The sequence below is a fragment of the Gorilla gorilla genome, chromosome 11 (genome assembly GCF_029281585.2).
Source record: "Gorilla gorilla gorilla isolate KB3781 chromosome 11, NHGRI_mGorGor1-v2.1_pri, whole genome shotgun sequence".
Taxonomy (NCBI): domain Eukaryota; kingdom Metazoa; phylum Chordata; class Mammalia; order Primates; family Hominidae; genus Gorilla; species Gorilla gorilla.
The window spans coordinates 16,953,005-16,978,007 of record NC_073235.2 but is presented as its reverse complement, the minus strand read 5'-3'; the positions used below and the strand labels follow the sequence as shown (position 1 = coordinate 16,978,007).

At 34.6% G+C, this 25,003-nt stretch overlaps 1 protein-coding gene across 3 annotated transcripts in view; it reads right to left on the bottom strand.

Moving 5' to 3' along the window:
* DPP10 (dipeptidyl peptidase like 10) overlaps positions 1-25,003 on the bottom strand; it is a 1,401,573-nt gene that overhangs the window by 340,604 nt on the left and 1,035,966 nt on the right. For all 3 annotated transcript variants that reach the window (XM_063694707.1, XM_031008786.3, XM_019022737.4), the window contains exon 4: positions 10,625-10,719. In XM_063694707.1, coding sequence (XP_063550777.1) covers positions 10,625-10,719 — 95 coding nt within the window. The remainder of the gene's footprint in view (positions 1-10,624; positions 10,720-25,003) is intronic.

Here is a 25,003-nt window from a genome sequence, read left to right as displayed (position 1 = left end):
AAATAAAAATCTATTATGTTCTCAAACACACAAAAAGAAGTTAGTCTAAATTAACAATGTATAGAAAACTAAAGAAAAAACAGATTTGACTTTATCAACATTTAAATCTGGTGCATCAAAAGACACCAATCAGAAAGTGAAAGACAACACACCTGGGAGAAAACATTTGAAACTTATGTATCTGACAAGGAATTTGATTTATAATATATGAAAAAATCTTACAATTCAACAATTGAAAAGAGCTCAATAAAAAATGGGCAAAGAATTTGAACAGACATTTCTCCAACAAAGATATACAAATGATCAATAAGCACAAGAAAAGATCCTCAATATCATCAATAAATTAAGGGAATACAAATAAATGCCATGGCAAGATATTGCTTCACACCCGCTAAAATGGCTAAAATCAAATAGGTAAGAACATGTTTTGTAGAGATGTGAATTAATCAAGCCCCTCTTATACCATTGCTAGGAAGGCAAATCCATGCAACCACCTAAGAAGTTCCTCAAACTGCTAATACAGAATTACCATATGATCCACAATTCTGCTCCTTCTTTTTAAGAAGTGGAGACTACCTTTTTTGTTTTGTTTTGTTTTGTTTTTGAGACAGTCTTGCTCTGTCGCCCAGGCTGGAGTGCGGTGGCACAATCTCAGCTCACTGTAACCTCCACCTAGGAGTGGAGACTATTTTTAATTTAAAGGTTTATTTTTCACATTTGAATCAAGAAATGTGACACCCTAAATACTGTTTGATAGATTTCCCCACTTAGTTACTAAATGCCGTTTAACAGATATTTTCATCCAACCATACGCTCAAACCTGGTTCTCACTCAGAATTCCCCATCTCAATGGTTAACTCCCCTTTCATTTAAGTCATACAACCAAAATCTCAAGAATTATCCCTGATACATCATTCTAACCCCCATCACCAACCACTACATTCTTATTTTATTACTTTCTTTTTATTTTACTTCTTATTATCGTCCAAATCTTTCTCTTCTCTGCTGGCACTGCCTAAGTCCATTTGCTTATAATCTCAAGCCTAGGCCATCCACTGGTGTCTTTATTTGTCCTTTCTTGAGCCACAACTTTCAATTTTAACTTACTTTCTCACTTCAACGGGAATATATTTGTTTCCAAAAGCAAATCGGATCATTTTTGAAAATTTAGCACCATGACCCGCAAGATCTGGCCACTACTTAATTCTCCAACCTGTTTCCCCCTTCCTTGTGCTGCTCCCACTACCACGGCATTCTTTGTTTCTAATACTCCATGCCTCATGCCTGTCTCACTATGCTCAAGCCATATTCTTGCTTAGTCAACTTATCTGCAGTCATCTTCATTTCTTATTTATTTATTTACTTAGAGCTGAAGTCTCGCTCTGTTGCCGGGCTGGAGTGCAGTGGCGCTATCTCAGCTCACTGCAACCTCCGCCTCCCAAGTTCAAGCAATTCTCCTGCCTCAGCCTCCTGAGTAGCTGGGACTAGAAGCACATGCCACCACACTCAGCTAATTTTTGTATTTTTAGTAGGGATGGGGTTTCGCCATGTTGGCCAGGATGGTCTTAATCTCTTGACCTTGTGATCCACCTGCCTCAGGCTCCCAAAGTGCTGGGATTACAGGCGTGAGCCATTGAGCCCGGCTCATCTTCATTTCTTTAGGAAAGCTTTCCGTGACTTATTTAAAACAGATACAGCCAATGCATTAGAAATTCTGACATGGATATTAAGCAATAAAAGTAAAAGCAATATTTAACTTTCATTCTTATATTCCTACACTTTGCAGTTATTCTATGTCATAAATTGTAAATGTTTATATATCTAATTATTTGATTAGTGCATATCTCCCTTAATACATAATGAGATCCTTATGGCAGGAGCTCTCCTGTTTTCTCTCCTATTTTCTATTGTATCTTCAGCTGTAGTTGTAGTTGGGACAGAAAAAGCATATAAAATATTATGGAGTCATTGAATCAAATAATCATAGGCAATATAATATATTTTAAGCCCCAAGAGATAATGGATTGCATGTCTATGTTCTATTTATTATAAATTTGTTAATTTTATTTCAAGATTTTTTCAACCAGGCTTCTAAAAATTCCTCTGTTATACTGTTATACACAGAAAACATGCATAAATATGTACATATAAGACCTAACCATGAAATAGATTCCATTGTCAAAAATTGTGGCAAAATATTCAAAATAGAATTACCCATTTAATGACATTTAAAACCTCAGAGACGATGCTGATTCCTCTATTTCCAACAAGTTGAAGGTAATTAACCAACAAAGCCCTACCCATTTTATCTCCAAGCAAATCCTCCACCCACCTACTTTTTACCTTCTCCAATAGCATCCCTGTACATAGTTCACACCCTGCATCTTCTCCTACTTGTACCACTGCAATAGCCTTCAGAATGGTCTCTCAGTTTGTACTTCAATATCCCTAGAAAATGCTCTCCATATAATTGACAGAGTGTACTTTTAAAATATGACTTAGATATTGCCACTTTCTTTCTTCAGAGTGTACCTACTGCTCACAAAATAAAACCTTGACCTACAAAACTCAGTATAAATCTTTCCCCTAGTTATCTCATTGAGTTCATCTTGTACCATTCTCTACCCATGTCCACCACTTACATATTTTCTGTTCTTGGAAAAGATCTATATAGTTTGAACCCTATGTTGTTTGTAATTACTGGCCTTGCAACCTACACAACTCTTCAATTTGACCTTGAAATGTTATCTCCGTAGTGAGCCTTTCCTAAGCAACTAATCATTCTCTAGACCTCACCCTATGTTATTTTTCAACAAGGATTTAAATTTACTAGCTGACATTTTCTTGTATTTTCAATGAATTACTCATTTATGGTCAGTCAGACAAACTTGTCTTGCTCTCCATTGTATCCCCAGAATCTGGAATATTATCTGACACACAACAGGGATCCAAACAACACTTGGCAAATAAATTAATAAAGTAATAAGGCATAATGAGTCATTTCAACAATGATGCAGAAACATCATAAAGATGGAGAAGTAGAAAAATCTCTACAAGTTTTTGAGACACAGAAGAAATTCAAATATAAACTAGATTATTTCAGCCAGATATATCAGGGGAAAGAAGAGAAGTAGAGTAGTAGTTCATAATAGTAGGTGCTGCTTGCTTGGTGGGGTGTGTGTGTCTGTGTGTGTGTGTGTGTGTGTGTGTGTGTAATGCAGCCAAGGTTGTTATCCTTTGTTCACGAGACAATATTTCAACAAGAATTGAAAACATTTGGATGGAAAGAATGATGACACAGGTTATAGTCATCATAATATTTAAAATATGTTAAAAACAAATATGATGACTTCAGGCAAGTTAAGGCAAACAAAGCTATGTAAACCACACTCACAGTTTTCCTCTTTTCCACTCACTATATAATGTTTCCTTACTGATTATCTGGTAGTAAAATGGATAGACTGATTGATTGATTGATAGATATAGATAGATCAATATCCGCATAGATAGATCTATATGTAGATATCTATCATCTATCTGTATTATGTGAACATATGAATAAATACATACAAACATACATATATTTAATTCAAGCATCTTTCCTAAAAGGTTTAAGTAAAAATTCCACAAATAAACATAGATTTTTTTATATATAAAAAACTAAAGGATCATTATTTATTTTCACATTTCTTGAAAAGGTATTTTGAATGGAATTCTCAGCTAGTAATATTAAAAACAACAATGGATTAGGAGTCAAGGAATGTTTTCCTTAGTCTCAAGACTACACTAGATTTATTGAGCAAGTCTCTTTATTTCTCTGGGTCTCAGTTGATTTTTTACTTTTTTAAATTTCAGCTGAAGTAGGAGACAGGGAAAATGCTTTCTAGCTCTATAATGAGCTAGAAATGTCATTATCATTTAATGTTTACCAAAAATTGAACTTCCTTGAATGCTCATGCATGTTTCACAAGCAAACTAAAATACTAATTTAATATATTTCCAATATACTATTAAAATAACTGTATTATGTAATGTGAAGTGTGGAAGGGCTGCAGAAGTTTTGGCAACACATAGTTCTACATCAGCAAAGCTGTGTAGACTGAAGTATTCTGAAAGATCAAAAGAAGGGAAAAATTATTTTTATATCATCAACTTCCAAAGCTTGAAAAGTTTCTCGAAAATGTATTTTGTTTGCTTAAGTTCCATCATAAAGTAATAAAACACTGAGTGTTTTATTATTTCATAAAATTTATTTTTATTAATCATTTTAGTTTATAAACTATAATTGTATATATTTATGGGGTAAAATGTGATGTTCTGATATATTTGGAAGAATACACAATGTGGAATGATTAAAGCAAGCTAATTAACATATTCATCAGCTCCCATACCCATCTTTTTGTAGTAAGACATTTGAAATTTACTCTCAGTAATTTTGAAATACACAATACATTATTCTTAACTCTGGTTGCCCTGTTGTGTTTCTCTAAAGCTTATTATTCCTTCTGTCTGACACTTTGTATCCTTTGGCCAATATTTTTAAAAATTTCTAATTGGCTTTCTATGACTGGGAGACAGCAATATATAAAATTATTCAGAAAGAAAATGAAGGGCAGAAATATCCATCAAATGTTTAAACTAGAGCTTCGACTTGCTCAAGATGGACTGACTGGTTCTGGATACACGTCAGAGAGCTGACCTCTCAGGAAGCCAAATTCCAAAACAATCGCAAACAGTTGTTATAAATCTAGCTGCCTGTTGGTTTCCAGCATCCTGTCTGACACCTCCAGCTCCAAAGAGACTAAATAAGAATCTTCTAAAAAAATCAACACTGGAATTGTAATCCTTTTATCACATATATCTAATAGGCTCTGTCAGACAAGATTGAACCAAGCTCTAGTTCATATAATTAAACAAGTGTCATCTAATTTATTTTTGTCATAATTTTATTCCTATCTGAAGGAAACAATTTAGTTATATTATTTTTAATATTATTTTTATATTACTCAGATAATTTTATTTATATATTACTTAGATAATTTTGTTTATAAGGATGACTTACTCATTTAACAATATACATAATAATTAAATGGCTATGAATGTGGATTTATTAGTAACACTATGATTATTGACAATAAAATGGTCCTACCATCTGAGATACTTTGTCCTCATGAATAAATTAGTTAGTAGAATCTAATTTCTAGATCATAATGGTAATTTAGGGTAAAAAATAATAATGTAGTAGTCAATTTTAGCCCTGTAAACCTATGGGGAACTGTATGAATAACTGTTTGAAACTGCAGGGTAATCCTGTCACACTTGCAAACACATAGAAGCAACAAGACTATTTCCTCTCACACTTTTAATTAAAATAGCACCTCAGTAGACTTCCAGGGTAAGGATCAGAAATTTTCTTTCTAATTTCCCTGTTTTCATGACCACTACTTTTAAAGCTATGCTGGAATTCACTTTCACATATATCTAACTTACAGAAAATTTTGAAGAGTCTAAATGTCTATGGTAGATTCAATGTTTCCTTCCCTAAATAAATATAGAAAGGTGTCCAATCTTTGCTGAAACATGTATTACTCCATTTGTTTCCCTGAATGTACATCAATGTTACATCCTATTTTGATGACTGAATTGGAAATATTCCAAATATTACCTAAATAATGCAAACAAACATAAATAATCATTTTTAAATAAATATTGTGGATATAATAAGTATCTAAATATTTTCATAGTGAATGATAAAAATAAGATAAATATGAAGGTATCTAGCAACAGGAAATGGTAACTGCTATAGCGAGGGGAAGGACATGCCCAAGCAAGAGATGATGAAATTCAATTATTCTTAAGCACAATGCACCAATGAAAGCAATTATGCTGACTGGAGTCCCCAGTAGCCATCAGTTTTTATCCTCTATCTTAAAAAGGAACAACCGCTTCCTAGTAAAAAAAAAAAAAAAAGTTGGCAATAGCCAAATAAGTGATACTAACTTATCTGAACAAAATAGTCTCAATCAGAAGTATCATCCAAAAATTGTAAGAAAACTGGGTCACACTTTTATTTTATACTCAGCAATACACACAAGAAAGGAAGCCAAGGCCAAATGATCCTACTTATGCATGCTGGACTTCTTTGCAGGGTTGTTCAAAAGAAGAAAAGTATCTGAAACTAATGAATCTGGAAGCCACAGCTTAATATCTCCCTTAAAATTATCAATTTAAAAGTCATTACTTTGATCCCACCTCAGAAAATTACCTTCTAATTATCACAGGGTTTCTCTTGTATCTCTGTCTAGAACAGGGTTTCTCAAACTCTACACTCCTGACATTTCTGGTTGCGTTAAGTGTAGGATGCACATTTCTGACCTCTACTCACTAGATTCCCACAGCAAACCCCTCACATTCATTCAGGACAATCAAAAATGTCTCCAGAGCTGACAAATGTCTCCTGGGAGCAAAATCACCCCCAGTGGAGAAACACTGGTCTAGAGAAAGAAAGAAACAATACTGTCAAAACGCAACATTGATATGTACAGCTTCACTGATTAATCAGTGTTAGTTACACTACTGATGTCTATCACTACTGGGATTCCAACAGATACTGAGTAGACCAAATCTTACAAATAATTAACAAATTATCCATTACTATTGGCCATTATGTGAGGCTACATGGCCAATAGAATTTTCTGATAATCTTTCCTCATCTCAAATTTTATGAGGTACAATTGTCGATGCCTTTGTTCAGTAATTCTTTATCTGTGTTACTGTGTTTGTTTTTGTTGTTGTTTTAATAGGGCACCTATTTACTCAAACACAAACTGAATAGTAAGTTTCTTGATTTCACAGCGGTACAGAGTTGGATCTATCACCTCCATATACCCAACAGCACAACAAATAAAACAACAAAGAAACCAAACGAAAAACACTAGGATGACATCCAAGCCAGCTGATGCTGTCTCTAGGAATTATAAATCAATGAATCTTCCTTGGTTCTTCCCAAACCTACTATTTTGTAGTTGCCTATATATAAATAAACAGTTAGACCAATGAATATGTAACTAACATTTTGCTTGGAATCATTCTGCTGCCATATATGAATTTCTTTCCTGTGTTATGGCTACTTTTTTAGTAGAATGTATTTAAATAGGCTTACAGAGTTTCAGAGATTTCAGATTAGAGTCTTATCTCTCAATTATTCCTTTTCATATTAATGCATAAGATATATATTCTAGGGGGCCAAGCTCAGTGACTCACTCTTATAAACCTAGTGCTTTGTGAGGCCACCAGAGGAGGATCACTTGAGGATATAGTTCAAGATGAACCTGGGCAACATAGTGAGACCCCATTTCTAAAAAAAAAAAAAAGTTTTAAAAAATTAGCCGAGCCTGGTGGCACACACCTGTGGTCCTAGCTACTCAGCAGGCTGAGGCAGAAGGTTCACTTGAGCCCAGGAGTTTAAAGACTGCAGTGAGCTATGATTGCACCACTGCATCCCAGCCTGGGCAAGAGAGCAAGAGCTTGCGTCTTAAAAAACAAAAAAGATACATATTTTAAAAATCTTAACTATACTTAAGCACATGGGGCTTGGACTTATGTTTACAACCCCCTTATAATTTCAAAAAGTGATTTGATAAAACAATTTATGGCTGCCGGTATTTTCAGCCATGGCCACTGGTGATATTCAAATTATTGACAGCCAAAGGAGTACAGCTAATACTTAGGAAACAGTTTCCTCATTATGACATTGTGACTGAGCTTTTGTTTGAAATAGTTCTGGCTTTAAGAGATAACATTTCCAAACACTTAGAAATTATAAAGAGCAGTTTTGAGGCTAAATCACTTACTTCCCATCCTCTAATTCAAAAGTTGTATGCCCTTTAATTTCCTCCTTTCATTAGAAATCCACCTACCTTCAATCCAAAAGAATGCCTTAACACAATTATTTCATTTTTAAAAAAATATTTTTTATTTTGGCAACCATGCCCAATATTTATTTTAATCATAGAGTCTGCTAACCATGATTACATAACCAAAAGTACACACCAATCATATTTAAAATGTGTTTAAGCTGAAAAGTGATAATATGATGTTAAATTATCTTAATTTTTAAAATAAATTTGTAGTCATATTTTAGCATAATACGTCTTACTATAGAACAGGCCATTCTGTTATGACATTTTTATCAATAGTATATTTTCTCAAACGACTTGTCATGCTTTCATTTCAAAGCTTTTTATACTGATCTGATCCAATTAATTATTATTATAATTAAGATATTGATAATTGCTCACAGAAAAACCAGCAATATGTTTCAATAAAATATATTTTTCAACAGAGTTTCCTGGAAGAGAAATTAAATCCCGGTTTTAGCCTAACGCTAGTATTAAAAATATAAGTGTATTAAAAACATAAGTTTATTAAATAATGCCATTTTGAAGTTAGGAGAAAATGATTAAACAAGCTCCTTTGAAATCATCTGGAATTATGGTAATTCCTATTTTTGTTCTCAGTTTTGGGTAACTGGTTGCAAACTGATGCCACCTTCCACTCCCCTAACCCCTCCCTGACATCGAATTTAGACACCTCTAGGACTTATAAATTGCTTAATTATCTGTGTTGTGACATAAATGTCCTTAGGGAGCATATGAATCTTAGAAGACAAGTAAATTAGAATATTTGCTAAATATGACCCTGTGGTAATTAAGAGTCACGGCTAACATAGAGGAGAACAGAAAGAGACCTCAAAAGGATTTAAAAAGATATAACACAGAAACACAAAGATAAAACAGCAATAATTAGCACATGGAGAAAACCACGATGATATGAGATGGTGATGGCGTGTAGTACCAGCAAAAGAATTGAGATAATGGAATAATAATCTAAAAGTTCTGTTTGTTTTGGTTTCTTTTTTGATGTATCATGGAAGATAAAAAAGTAATGAATAAATAATGGAAAACCAAAACATAATTAGTGATGGGGGAAAACCTCATTGACTTGTGTAAATGAGTATTTAATGAGGCACAGTCACATAATAGAATAATTCATGTACTGAGTATATCTAACCTGAATGCTTGGCTACTGAGGGCCTAGAATCTCCATAAAATTATGTTACTTTATGAAGAAAAAGCAAAAATTAAAATGCATTCAATTTTTGTTCCCCAAACTAATTTTATTAAAAATCCATTCATTCTGACTTTAATCCATATATTATTATCATACCTTCTCATCATTATCGATTCTCGAATTCCGTCTCCTATCCTATCTTCTTACTAATGGCTAATTTTCTACTATTGACAGTATTTCTCAATGATTCTCTAGGCTTTTTTCTAGTATCCCTGAGGACCATCCACTGAAGAAATAGTAAACACTGCTGTATACTGTTTATTAAAATTCTCCGTAAGGGTTAGTATTATCTCCCAAAGGAAATCCACATTCTTAGACAGTAGGCAATCTGCTGTACATATCCTTGACATCCCACGAGTACCATAAAGAGTTGCACACAAAGTAACTATTCTTTGATTCCCTGTAATGAATTTAAAACAAAAATGTCATTATTTTTCTTCTGACTGATGACCTTATTATTAATGTACATTAGTTGGCTGGTTAAATTTAGCCCAATGATATACATAATATAATCACTTAATGATTGTAATGACCTTTTCTCCTTCATATGTAAAAATACTAAACAGAATGTTCTTAGTCCATTTTTTCCATAGGGCCATTCCATAATAAATACGAAGATTAAATGTTTATTTTAAATGTACAAGTAGAATATATTTTTAAAAGTAGCCAACAATTTTGCTTATTTTTTTATTTTGTGGAGGTTTTCTGAGAGCTTGTACTGTATTTTGTCTGTATTGTATACATTCATCTAATTGGCAGTCTATTGAAACTTTAATCACAATAAAATAGTAAGTAAATAACTGTGTACTATTTTTCATTGGTGTTGGGTAGCTAGATTTTCAACATTTGCAATACTGATTCATTATTGCTTACCAAATAGGTAATTATAGCTAAGTCTCCTAACCTTGGGGTACTAGATTTTTCAGAAAGACAAAGTCTGTATTAAGACCAATATAAATACACACAATAATTTAAACCCTGTTGGCGAAACAGTGATACAAAATAAGTAAAATGGTACTGACAGAATCCTAAATTCTAAAACACATCAACCTCAGCTGAAGACCACCTTTAGAAAGCCTTTCTATCTGATCCAGAAAACAACAGAACTAGAAAGAAGTCAGAAAGAATGAAAAGTAAAGAAGAAAAGAAAGTTAATAATAAATAAGGCTAGATGAGCCATTGTTTTTAACCTTCGTATTTGTATGACTAATGTTATATATAAAATATTGGGAAAATTATTCTTTCTAAGCAACTACTATTTTTGGAAATATTTCTCCAATTATTAACAAGAGTAAATGGGAAGAAAAGGAAGCAGATAGTCACAGGGTATTTTTTATCAATAGATTTACTGATTCTTATGATATTCCAGCCCCAACTTTTCACCTGAAATGCTTTACAAATGCTGGAACTGAAGAATAGAAAGTTATGTACATCTAGAGAGCTTTCTAAACAGTGCTGAAATGCATAAAGTAATTAATTATTCATTACTTACAAAAGTTGTGTTTTCCAATAATAATGTGGTAGCATTTGTTTCTATATTCAGTTTAATGACATGTCCATTCTCGCTTTTATACACCACATCTGTATCTGCAACAACAAAGACATTCACAATTGACAAATACATTGACTAGATAATATAGTAACTGTAGGGGAGAAAACGTGCAAAATAAACAGACACATTAGAATAATCATTTTTAGCCTTCAATAACCCAAGCAGATTTCTGTGCTTGGCATTCATTCTCGTGAAAGATCAGGAAGCCCGCCTAACACATGGTCTATTGTGCAATGAACAAGGGGTTAGTATGAGGGCCACTCAGGTTCATGGTTTAACAAATGAAAATTAATTAAAATATGGGCATTCTGCTGCACATTCTGTGGTGAGAAAAAATGGGCAAAGAGAAGTGCCTCCAGTCTCTAAAGTAAACCATTACTGATGATGATCCAGTATTTTAACTTAAAAGTGCTGCCAGTTGACTGTAACTCTATACAGTTCTATGTCTCCTAAGATTGAATCATTCTCATGCAGACCTATTTATGGATCCATTTCTTCTACCACCACTGAATTCCTATTCAGTATCTTGAATTCTCTTTTGGGTTGTGAATTTTTTCTGTGGTATTTTACCTGGCTTGCACAATTGCAGCTCAAAATCTGAGGCTACTACTATATCAATGAATCAACTTTTTCAACTCTAGAAGAATTATGTCTTCATTTTAAATAATTGCATTTCTTTCAGATAATTGCTTTTACATATTTTTGAGGTAAGTTTGGCCATATTTGTTAGAAAATTAAAACATCTTAACAATATCTCTGACTGAAATTACTAACGAGGTAAAACTGACAGGATATAAGGATACTCTGGAGATAAATATATATATATATATAATTATACATAATTATATATACATATATGATTAGGTAAAAGAGAAGATAGCCACATTAAAGTAGGTTTGAATATGTTCTCTTTTTAAATCATAATCTTTTTACCCAATTTTACCCAATTCTAGCCTTTTCTTGCTTACACATCCCTAATCGCCTGCTCATTCTAGGAAGAAAGGTGATATTAGTGGAGATTAGATTCACTACTTATAGTGAATGAATGTGTATAAGTTACAATCTCTCAGAAACTGAATTTCTTCACTTGCAAAGTTATAAAACAAGTACTAAATGATGAGTTACAAAGATTATCCGCAAAAACACACGAAAAAGTGTCTGACACTTTTGGCAGAACAAGATTTTCTGACCCCTTCTCTCATTATTTAAATACTATTAATAGTTACACGTACAATTTATATGACAAGAAGCAAGAAATACTAGCAAAACTGAAGTTTGTTTTCTTCAGTATCTAATTCAAAACACACAGTCCAATATGACTCTCCTGTTAGAGTCAAGAATAACACAGAGGGCCAGTAGTTCTTGACCTTAATCACATGGGAACAGTGACATGTTGGAACTGCGGCCTGGGAAACAGGGAAAGTCAAATGGCCTTTTTAGGAAGGAGGAAAGTAAGGAGATAAAGAAGGGATTTCCCAGTTACTCCCTGAGGCTGGCCGTATGGACCGATAGTTCTATATGATCTTTAAATTAAGGCCTGTATCACCTTCTGAACTTCTGTTATCAGCTAAAAAGGAATTGGGTTCTTTTTTTTTATCATTAACTTTATCTGTTTTCCTTTCCGTTGATGCAGAACAAATAACAGATTTACATAAACAATAAATATTTATTTTGATTTATATTCTTTTCCTCTCTTCCCTTTCCTTTTCATTCATATTTATGATCATGTCTCAACAGCAACACCAATCATCTGTAATGCTCATTTGGTCTTGCCAGCTGATTTGATCTCCTGTCCTCCTGCTCACAATTAATGCTTGCTCAAATCAACAGTCCAACCTCAACTTTGAGTTCTAACTTCTATTCCCTCTATGAATTTTTTAAAATATTCTCATCTCTGGCCCACTTCTTGATTGTGATGAACATATCATCATGAATTAGCAAGAGCCAAATAGCATGCCCTAACAAAATCATCCTTACAATATTTTCTCAATAAATTAAGAGAAAATAAATTTCCATTTTCCATTGCATCATGGAGATAAATAGAGCAAAACAAAACAAAACACTCAACAAGTAGTTTTTCTCCCAAAAGGCAGGCAAAAACATCTTTGCAAAGATTATGATAATGAAAGAAATCTAACATGGCTGACTCCATCTTGCTTTTAGGCTCATAGGCTGGCTGTCTTCACTCATTCTTGGGTATTGGCCAAGCTAACCATTGGTGAAATTTAGTTTATAGTTTAACCTTGAAACAAGAATAATAACAGTCCCTCCCTAAACCTCATCCCCTCCTTGTTCAGGGGTTGAAACCATCCTTGTAATACTAATGAAAGGACACAAAACTGAAATTATGAAAGAGGCCTGAATTCTGCTAAAATGTAGCTATAGTTTCTATAATCCCTTACTGCTCAAAAGTCATGTGGCCAGAGGTCACAATATTTGTGACTCGCCTATATATAGATAATATAGATGATAGTACTGTTGTAGAACCTCAGGTTGGTCTTCTGAGATGATTTTCAGACTGGCCTCACCTGGACTCATGACTCAACCAGTCCTGTGACCTCCCATCCAGAGGCAGACTCAGTGCACAGTTTTCCACACTTTTATAATTGCATCCCCCCCAACCAATCAGCAGCATCCGTTCCCTAGTCCCATGCCCACCAAACTTTCCTTGAAAAACCCTGACCTCCAAGACTTCAGGGAAACTCATTGAGTAATAACTCTAGTTCTCCCACATGGCTAATCTCATGTTACTGAAACTCTTCTTTACTGCAATACCAACGTCTCAGTGAACTGGTTTTTGCAGTGGACAGAAAGAAATCATTGGGTGAGTACACAAGCACAATGCAGAATTTTAAATTGAGATGAGGTCTGTGGTGTTAGAGAGAAAGAAAAGCCATAGAGCAATTTTAGTATGAATGGTGATTCCTAGTCAAGAGAAGAGAAAAAGCAATGCGTGACCCCATAGTTCCTCACAGTGAAAGAAAATCTTAAATGAGTGATAGGTTGTTATTAGGGGTGATCGAAAGAAAATTAATCATGATTTCCCTTAGAACAAAAGTAGAAGGAAGTGAAGCTTGTTTGAAAAGATAAAGACTACACTTAATATCAGTTTATTTAAAGTCAATTTTCTTGGATAATTATTTGGCCTTGAGAAAAATCTACAGAGAATTGAAATTTGTAAATACCTTTAGATCTACACTCCTGCAAATTTTACTGTTAGACTCTCAATGTTGCATTAATAGGATAAACTTTTAAAATTCACATGTAATTCTCTAGCTTAATAAATAATAAAGATTTTTGCATGAATTATTTTAAAAGAAACTAATATCTGCCCTTATTAATTTTCTTGGGGTTTTTTTTTTTGTTCTTTATAATCTGGTCTTCTGGATTTCATATTTATCCTACTTTACAGTTTGATTTATAATCACTAGTGGAATCCCCAGTTTTGAAAGTCCTGTTACTAGATTAACAGTTATCTACCAGACTAATAGTCACCCTTCATTCTGGAACTACATTTCTAAATGTTGTATGATATATTTTGTTTAACTTTAAGTAATCAAATATGAGTGAATCAGATCAATGACTTAAGTGCCTTAACATGGGAAGATTAAGGTAGGAGTACTTGAAATATTCTTAAAACATGGCATTATGCATATCTACAAGGTACTTTGATTAAATAATCTTTTCTCCTTTTTAACTCTTTGACAGTTAAGAGCCAATTTTTCTGAACACACATCCGACTCAGTCAGTTTTCCTAAAATGAAAATGTATGGCAGAATAGAATCACTATCTGGCCTGTGTACCCTGAGATCTAAGCACGTATTTTCAGTCTGCAGTATCCCTAACTATCATTACTGTCATTTCGATCCAATTTTTTTTTCCATAATTTGGCTGACAAAAAGAAAAACATAGTATCCTAATTTAAAATCTTTCAGGTAAATGCAACCTTATATTTTATACCTCTTCCACACAAAGCAGATAAGAAAGCATTTTCCATTGTTAATTTAGTTCTCAATGTGGTATTGAAATTAAGAACTGAGACTTCTGCAACCACCTTATCTATCAGGACCAAAAATAAAGGCAGCCTACATTCACATTATTTTACTGTTTGTTCTAGGAAGTTCTTGTTCATGAACTTAACTTTGTAAATCAGAACAAAAATCTTTTTTTTTTTTTTTTTTCAGAAAATGGCTGAAAATTAGTTTCTAGAAACAGTAAACTCCTAAAACTGGGTAAATGGCTCAATTATCAAACAACTCACTTCAAGATTCCTGCCTTTCTGTGTTCACCAATCCTAAACTATTACGTCTTGAAATGTGCCTAACCAAACCAGATCCTCACATTGAAAGTTCAGTCTTATCTACTCAAACCTAGATTTCCAACCCTATTCATATTTCCCCTTAATCCTCTCCTTCTGGACACTCCGACTCTTTTAAAATGTTGTCTTTTCTGACTATTACAGGTAATAAACTCAGCTTTGCTTAACGGGTTATGCTGTGAGTCTTCTGAGAAGTTGAAATCTGACAAAATTCATCTTCCATATGTAACAATAAAAAGTCACCATATTGGTTTCTGTTGGTCTTGCTAACAGCTAATTTAAGTATGCATTTAATTTTGACGTGATAATCTAGTTTCAGTGTTTCAAAATTAAATCAATAAATATATAATCTATCTCTACATAGAGAAAGAGTTTTCAAAAAGTAGAAAAAACTCTGGCAAATCAGTTCTCTGAGAAACTTTAATCCAAACATAATCTTCATTTAAAACTATTTTTGATATATCCACAATTAAAATTCTGTAGCATTCCATGTTTTAAAAGAAACCATACTCAATAAAAAAGCTGAGCAATTAAAAATAAAATGTGGAAAAAATGAAATGACTATCACAGGAAATGCTCAAATAAATCTAGGAAGGGTTTGCTAAATAACAAGATTTTATTCTTTAATTAATATATCAATGGTAAATCTAGAATATTTAGCTACTCACAATTAAAACACAGTAGGCTCCTCATTCAACTCCCTAAAACACTGCTCACAACAATGTTAAACTTTCCTCATATTTTGAGGAGCCCCAGGATCCGTATATTTCACTGAAAAAACTGAGGCCATTAGAAATGGCTTCAATATCCTTTATTTCTACTTCAAGATCTCATTGCATGCACATTTTTTTCCCAAGACTTTTGGGAAGAGATGAACTGTCTCCTTCGCAAAGAGAAGCTCTGTTTTATAAACAAGTCAATGCGCTCTAAGCTCTTAAATATCTTTTATTTCTGCTTCAAAAAACAAAAGGATTAAAAAAAAAAAAGTACATGCACAGTGGCTCATGCTTGTAATCCAGCATTTTGGGAGGTCGAGGTGGGTGGATCACAAGGTCAACAGAATGAGACCAGCCTGGCCAACATGGTGAAACCCCATCTCTACTAAACATACAAAAATTAGCCGTGGTGGTGCACACCTGTAGTCCCAGCTACTCAGGAGGCTGAGGCAGGAGAATCGCTTGAACCCGGGAGGCGGAGGTTGCAGTGAGCCAATGTTGCACCACTGTACCCCAGCCTGGCAACAGAGTGACACTCTGTCTCAAAAAATAAATAAAGAAAGAAAAAGTACATTAAGTCTGGTGTTTTTCTCTGTTCCTAGTTTTTTCCCTTTCACAGTAAGCCTCAATAAACCTTTTGCCTGAGGGATTTCCACCTTGTTCTCCATAACAGCCATACACGCTATTCTCTGTATCTTCTGCAGTACAGCTGCAGTCCTTGCTCTCCTGAAATTTCAAACTTCCAGCATCATCACTGACCTGCAATAACCAAATACAATATGCTCTTCCCCCATGTTTAATATCCACCTAACTCAACTTCATAGTGTGTAACAATGATGATGAACAGTAGGGTTTTGCAATCCTCTTCTCTTGACTTTGAACCACTATCTTGCCCTGGTATTTGTTCTTCAAATTTTTCTATATGCTCTTTCCTCTCAATTGCTATCTAAACAAAGGCATCCTTCCAAACTCAGCTGTAGGCTTTTTTTTTTTTCCAACAGCTCTTCAGTGACTATTTTACTACTCACACCTTCTTGTATGGATTCTTAAACATTCAACTAAAGTCCTGATATTTCCCATATGCCAGTTCTATATTTCTAATTCTATGCTAGATCACATATCTTGTAGACATATAAAACTCAGTACTACAATTAAACTTTTTATAGTTTTGGCTCTACTCTCCCTCAAAATTCCATTTACATACATAGCATCCTGTTGGTTACACCTTTCCTGTATCTTCATCTCCTATATTAATATTGTTCTTTATGACCACTCACCCAGACTACTGCTAGTTTTGTAAGAGTTTTCTATGGCTCTAGGTATTACCATTACACAGCCCAATCAATTCGACACAATACTTACCATTATCTCAAACACTCTTCAAAGACCTGTGGCTTCCTAATAATAAAATATAAAATTTAACATATATTTATATATTTATTATCTACCGATACCTATAAAATAGTCCAGATTATCTGTGGCTTACAGTTCTCCACATACGTAAAACTTCACTCCCACTCAGATTTTCTTACAATGCCCACTAATAAATACACCAGATCTCGTCCAAACTTTTCACTTTTTTCAAAGCATTGTTAAATTCTCAACACCTTTAAAGTATTCACCTAATATCCCTCTCTTCTGAACTCCTGTGCCATTTAATATTTAATCATATAATTCCTTTCGATCTTTTTTATTGAGTTTTTTAATTCCATTTTGATGTGTTTGTTTTGGGTTTTCAATTACTTTATAAACTCAAGAAGGGACCTATTTCTTATTCCTTTGAGAATTGAAACCATCTATACCAACACATCTTACTGTTTACATTAACACAATTTGCTATTCAACTGTCTGCATTGATACGACTTTAATATTTCAGGAAATTCTTTCCAGGAAGCTGAAGTTGCAAATAACCTTCTTTTTTTTCAAGAACTTTCCAAAAACCCATTTACTTGAAAAACAGACCGCCCATCTAAGGCTCATAAATGTATCTTTCTCAGAACAACATACAGCACAAACAAATGACTGTTTCCTATTTAAGAGCTTCCCCAAAGCACTGACATCCCTCAATTCACCTCTCCTAAACTCTTAATCACAAAGTATGCCCAACTCTAATCAAGACCACTTATTGAAATACCTGTCAAACTACATACCCCCAAAACTTTATAAGCAACTCTTCCTTGGTTTTCCCTTTCCATATGCTGCTCACTTTCTGTGACAACAGTGATCTTTTTTACCAAACTAAGCAATTAAGTCAGCCATGCTTTATCTCTAATAGGTTATTTTGGTGGAATTTTTGGTGAGCCACCATTCAGTCATTCACAGCTTTTGGAGTATGTACTACAGCCCCATCCAGTAGAATGATCACAGCAAATATTTTTGTTTCTTCTAAGTTTTTGACCACATTTATCATATATATATATATATATGTACTTATTTATTTACTTATTGCTGTTGTGACGTTATTTAGAAATGCATTTAGCACTCCTGATGAAGATATCTGCCTTGACTAAAATTTGTTCAGGCTCCTCCATCTACTTCACAACTAGCCCTTGACCTTGGCCTGCCTTTAACAAGAATCCTGCTGGGTCAGTTTAGTGAGAATCCTCCTGCCTTTGACACTTGATCAAATTCCTCTACCCCCACCCTTGAAATTTAAGTCTATGGCTTGCCTTTAGCAAAAATTGTGTTAATCCAGTTGACAGAGCAGGAGCATTGCCATCTTGGACATGCCCCTCATTCTAAAGTTCAACCTAATAAAAGCCACCTAAATCCAGTCAGCATGACCATAAACCACAAATAACATCTCCAAGCAGAAACATTCCAAACTCCTCCCCGACCACAGACATGCTAGCCCCTAGACAACCCCTTCCAGCCGGGAAGATGCTAGCCCCGAGACAACCCCCTCCTGGCTGGAGAGATGTCTGCCCCAAGATGACCTCCCCTTCTCCCAGAGACATTCCAACCCACCATAAAATTATCCACACACATAAACATTCCAAGCTTCTGGTAAGCCTTCTCACCCTAAAACAAATATATACTCATAGTCTGTAAGAGAAAGGGCTCCTGACAAACTGGCCAGGAGCGCCTCTCAGGTTTTAACTAAAGAAAACCTGTCTTTAACTGCCAGCCGTGTTTCGTGTTTCTTTCCTCTTTAACTCTTATACCAGTTTAGCAAGACTCCCCCTGCCCTGGATACCTCCTGTTAGTAGTTTTCCATGCATTGACTGCATTATTCTGCTCATTGGCTCTAAGTACCTCTAGCAGTGTTTGCTGTAGTTGGAGTTAAGTCTCTTCTCTATATTGCAATAGTTCTTTCGTTTGGTTTGGTATGGGGTTTTTTTGGGGTTTTTTGTTTGTTTGTTTTTGAAACAGAGTTTCACTCTGTTGCCCAGGCTGGAGGCTGGAGTACAGTGGTGGGATCTCGGCTCACTGCAACCTCCACCTCCCAGGTTCAAGTGATCCTGCTGCCTCAGCCTCTGGAATAGCTGAGACTACAGGTGTGAGTCACCACACCTAGCTAGTTTTTGTATTTCTAGTAGAGATGGGGTTTCACCATGTTGGCCAGGCTGGTCTCAAACTCCCGACCTCAAACGATCCACAATCCTGGCCTCCCAAACTGCTGGGAATATGGGCGTGAGCCACCACGCACAGCCCTCTTGCAATTGCTTTGAATAAGGTCTTCCTTAGTGTTTTAGTGTCAGAATATTTTTTAATACTATCTTGCAAATTTCAGCTCTCATAACCTACTTTCATAATGTTACAGTATTACATTTAAATAATTTTTAATACATTTACACATATATAAATTTAAACTTAGCATTGTTAATGGAAGAAATAAACTTTGTAAAATATTTTAAAGAGGTTTATTCTGAGCCAGTATAAGTGACCATGGCCCAGGGAACATTCTTAAGAAGTACTGAGAAATATGCTCAAGGGAGTTGGGTTACCATTTGGTTTTACACATTTTAGGGAGATAGGAATTGTAGGTAAAACCATTGATATGGTTTAGCTGTGTCCCCACCCAAATCTCATCTTGAATTGTAATCCCCATAATCCCCATGTGTCAGGGGAGGGAGCCGGTAGGAGGTAATTGAATCATGGGGGTGGTTTCCCCCATGCTGTTGTCCTGATAGCGAGTGAGTTCTCACAAGGTCTGATGGTTTTACAGACATCTGGCATTTCCCCTGCTGGCACTCATTCTCTCTCCTGCTGCCCTGTGAAGACGTACCTTCTGCCATGATTGTAAGTTTCCTGAGGACTCCTTAGCCATGCAGAACTGTGAGTCGATTAAACTTCTTTCCTTTATAAATTACCCAGTCTCAGGTATTTCTTTATAGCACCATGAGAATAGGCTAATACAACTATAAATAAATACAAGGAAGGTGTACATGGGTTCAGCCTAAAGAGGTGGGATATCTTGAAGTGGGGAAGGTTTACATGTCATCAATGGAGTCAAAGATTTTCTGATTGGTAATTGGTTGCAAGAGTTAAACTTTGTCTAAATATTTGAAGTCAGAAGAAATAATGCTTGAATCAAGATTAAAGGGGGTTGTAAAGGCCAAGGCTCTTTTTATGCAGATGAAGCCTCATAGATAGCAGCCTTCAGAGAGAATAGATGGTAAATGTCTCTTTTCAGACATTAAAGTTGTCAGACTGTCAGCTAATCTCCCCTAGATCTGGGAAAGGCTTGGGAAGGGGAAGGTCTGGCTACATTAATAGAGATTGTCTGCAGATCCAAATTTTCCCTACAAAAGACGGCTTTGTGGGGCCATTTCAAAATATATCAAAAAATATATTTTGGGGTAAAATATTTTTGTTTCCTTCAGGGTCTGCTATCTGTAGTTAGGTTAGAAATTAAGCCAAATTGTACCAGCTTAATTTAAAAAAAAAAAAAAGCGCCAGTTTTCCAAAATTTTTTGGTTTGTAGGATGGGACTTAACCTTCGCCTTGCATGGCGTTTTATTTGTTTTTAATTAGCCACAAAGGGACTGTTTTGTTATTCTTATGATCTCTATTTTAACCTGAATGCTGGTCAGTTGTGCTTAAATTCCAGAAGGAAGGAGATATAAAGAAGAGTGTTCAACATCCCTTCCCATCATAGCCAGGAATTCAGGTTTTCAGGTTTTTCTGGGGTCCTCTTGGCCAAGAGAGAGTCTGTTTGGTCTGTTGGGGGACTTAGGGTTTTATTTTTGGTTTACAGGATACTAGATCAGGGGTCCATAAACTGTAGCACTGGGCTAATCTGGCTTTCTAAGACCTGTTTTTGTAAAGAACACAGCTACATCTATTTATTGCTCATGGCTGCTTATGCACTATAACGGCATAGTTGAGTAGTTGCAACAGAGAAAATATGGCCCGCAAAGCCTTAAATATTTACCCTCTGGTTCTTTAAATAAAAAGTTTGCTGGAATCTGTGTTAACCTATTAATTGTTTGCCTCATTCAAAGAAGATATTTTTTACTTACTATATTTTAAACGTTAATCACCGATCATTGCAATGTAACTAAAAGACTGTTCTTCTGGATTTCCAAAATAGCTATACACTCTAAAAGGTATGTTTTTTGTTTCTTTGTTTGTTTGTTTTACAACATGGCATGAGAGATACATATTTTTTAAAAAATGAATCAAATCCCTGGTAAATAAGATAAAGTTAGATATCCAAAATAAAAGCATTTACCTAAAAAGTAACCAGAATAAAGGTCGTTTTTATTTAAAAGTCATCACAATTGTAAGTAATCATTATTAATCCTTGTGGAAGTGCCAATCCTACGAATGGTACTTCCTGTGATAAAGAGCCTTTTTCAGGCTAGATAATGGAGCAGTTGATAGCCACTCAACTAAATGATGTTTTTCTGATTTGTAGCTAAAATGTGAATAGCAGCAATTTTCACACGATCATTTCATTCTTTGGATTATTTGCAAAAAGATCGCATAAGAGGAAAATAAAATCTCTCTCTGGAATTTTAAATATATTTTCCCACCAGAAGGGTTGTTTGCAGAATAGTAGCATAACCACCAGCTTTAACTGATTAACTTTCTTCAGTTAAAACTCTTACCAAAAGTTTCTTGACTTCATACTCATACACTCAACACTCTTGTTGAATGGTCCAGTCTATTTAAATCACCAGGCAAAGGAAAGATGTAAGCAGATTCACGCCTCTCTTCCACTTGAGCATCTCATATAAAGTAAATATAAAGATTGATGTGTTTATATGATCCCAAAGGTCTAGAACTCTACACTGCAGTGATACATGCAGAAAATAGAGCTTATTTTAAAGTAACATCTAAACTGCAAAATATAGAGGAAAAAAGAGGCTAGGCAAATATTTCAATCACTTTCATCTCCCTCTATTTAGTTTGTGTCAGCTACTATATTGTCAACATTTTTTTCCACATTCTGAAAAGATTAAACAGAGCTGATTTTAGTCTTTCATTATGCTTTAGGAGAACGGGAGGTCGCCAGCAATCCTATGCAAGATGACAGTTTTGGTATTTTGGGGTTCCACTCCAGTAATACACTTCGCTATAACACCCCATTGACCTGTAATGATTTGACTGCTGCTGTGAATAATGAAATCTTTTTATCTCTGACCCAAATGCCTCATTTTTATACAGCCGCACACACTTTGGCAGGCTAACTTGTTAATTTGCAAGTAGGGTGAAATCTGAGACCCCTCACAGTTACTCATTTAAAAAATATCCTCCCTCCACTCCAAACATCTCCCTGCTTTCTCTAAAGGTTTTAATTTTAATTTCCATGCCTCTAGTAAAATGACCTCAAATTGCATAGCTATGTTTCATTAACTTAGTCATAAATCAAATAATCCTTCATCAAACTTGTAAATTAGAAACTCAAAATGAACTCTACATATCTAATTTGTGCTTTGATCCTTCAACATTGACTGTCATTTAAAACTCTGAAGTCCTGTATTTAAATATCTATCAGCACAGCCTAATCATCCATCACTTAGCTATTTTATTATCTTGCTTGAATCTTTCATGGTCAGTCCAGGAACTTCTTTAGTTAATTTCCATTGACTATTGACATTGTCCAATTGACAAACATGTTTACTCTCCAACATCTTTGATAAAGCTATGTCTTTCTTTTCAAGATGCAATGTCTTCTCATTAGTGTTTCAGTTGAAGGGACAGATGGATATGTTCCTAGCGCCAGTAAAACTTAAGCAAGTTTTCTCACCCTTGTGAAAATATGTCTGTAGTCATGGTTAATATCACCGTATTAACATACAAAAGGTGATAGAAGAAAAAGACATATGGGTCAAAGACAATGATTTTTTATATTTTCCGATTTTAAAATAATATAAATCCACTGTGGAAAATTTGTGTAATGCAAACATGTCAAGGGAAACTAACTGATAATTTTAATGTGTTCCCTTATAAAATACACAGTGGCAATCATGAACATATCAAGGTTTAGATCAGACTTTATTCCTTAAAATTATAGATTAGGCATTATACTATGTCACTAAACACTAAAAATTCACCATTGGCTATTTGAAAAGCTTAACACTCTCAGTTGACATTATAGAAAGAAAAATAAATTGAAATATCATAACTGAAATATACAAAGAAAAAGTGGCTGTATTTAAAATGCAGACAAAAGGAACATACTAATAGATGTTATAGTTCTCAACATAATTGCATAGAGTAGTATTGAAGAATTTTGTTGTCTGGAAAACTAATTCGTACATCTAAACAACAGATGCTATGACTCTTCAAATGCATAATGACATACCTTTATCAATTTCTACATATTTCAGTTAAATCTCTAGAGAGAAGATTGATCACTGTAATCCAAGTATATAATTAAACCATAAAGTAAGACTTAACTAAATAGAAAATTGATTTAGTTGAATAAATTGGTAGTATTGCATTCATTTAAACAGAAACAACATTAAAAGAAGTCACAGAAAGAATAATTAAATTCACATACTTAACAACAATCAGACCCAAGAATGAAGGGCAGGAATATAAAATATATGAAAATATTTACAAAGAAATAGTTATAGGATGGTTACTAATATCAAAACACTAGTTAGTTCTAAGGTAATATCAAGTGGAAATGAGGCAATAACTTTGGGCAATAGGTTGTCGTTTTTCTTTGGATAAAATAACTTCTCGAGCATATGTAGGCTTTAAGGTTTTTTTTTTTTTTTTTTGGAACAGTGTTAAAGTTTATGAGAAAAATTCAGATGATTAAGAAAAAATGCTGATGAGCCTAAAATTGTATAATGGACTTAATCATATTTGTTCTTATGCCCAGGATGTAACTTACCTAACTGTAAACAGCTATTATACAAGTTAATATTTGTTTGTTTGTTTGTTTTGGAGACGGAGTCTTGCTCTGTTGCCCAGCTGGAGTACAGTGGCACAATCTCAGCTCACTGCAACCTCTGCCTCCTGGGTTCAAGCGATTCTCCTGCCTCAGCCTCCCGAGTAGCTGGGACTACAGGCACGTGACACGATATACAAGTTAATGTTTTTAGAAGAAGGATGGTCAGCTAAGAATTGATAGATAAGTCATTGTTACCATTTTCTATTTTAGGTAGGAGGTGGGAGAAAAGTAAAGGACTATTTATTGCTTTTTGAAGTATCAGAAACTCCTGCCTGAATGAGATTACCTCCTGAACAGGCTGACTGCATGTAGGGCTTCATGCAGACATGCATGACTTGATACAGATACTTCAGTGTTGTCATCAGGGGCATGAATAATATCTTACCATAGTTTTCTTTCAGATGGCTCCATTCAGACAAGCTTTCTCTTCATGATCAAAAAATGACTATAGCATATGGAATCCCTACAGCCTGTCACTTTCAAGACAACATAAAAAAACCAAAACTATATTTTCCAGGGTTCTCAGTAGGAGGTTCCTTGCTTTCACTGGTCATAGATGGTCCAGGTACTCATTCCTGTGCTGTACATTAGTGGTATGCAATGTGCTAATTAGGCACAAACCTAAATCACATGCCCATTACTGCCAAGCATTGATTATGTGTTGGTTGTTAAGAAAGAAGTTATTTTCTGGATGACAGAAAATGATCAAAGTTGGCTAAGTGACACAAACAACAGATCTATTACACAATGAGTGTGCATTCATAGTAACTATGTTTACTTATGGAGCGTATTATTTGTAAAAAAAAAAAAAATGCCTCTCCAAACTCACCATAAGTTGGCATTTCATAATGCAGGTAAGTACAGGAAAATTGACTATGTGCACATGTATGCGTGCACCTGTGTGTTTGTGTGTGTGTGGGGGGGTGTAC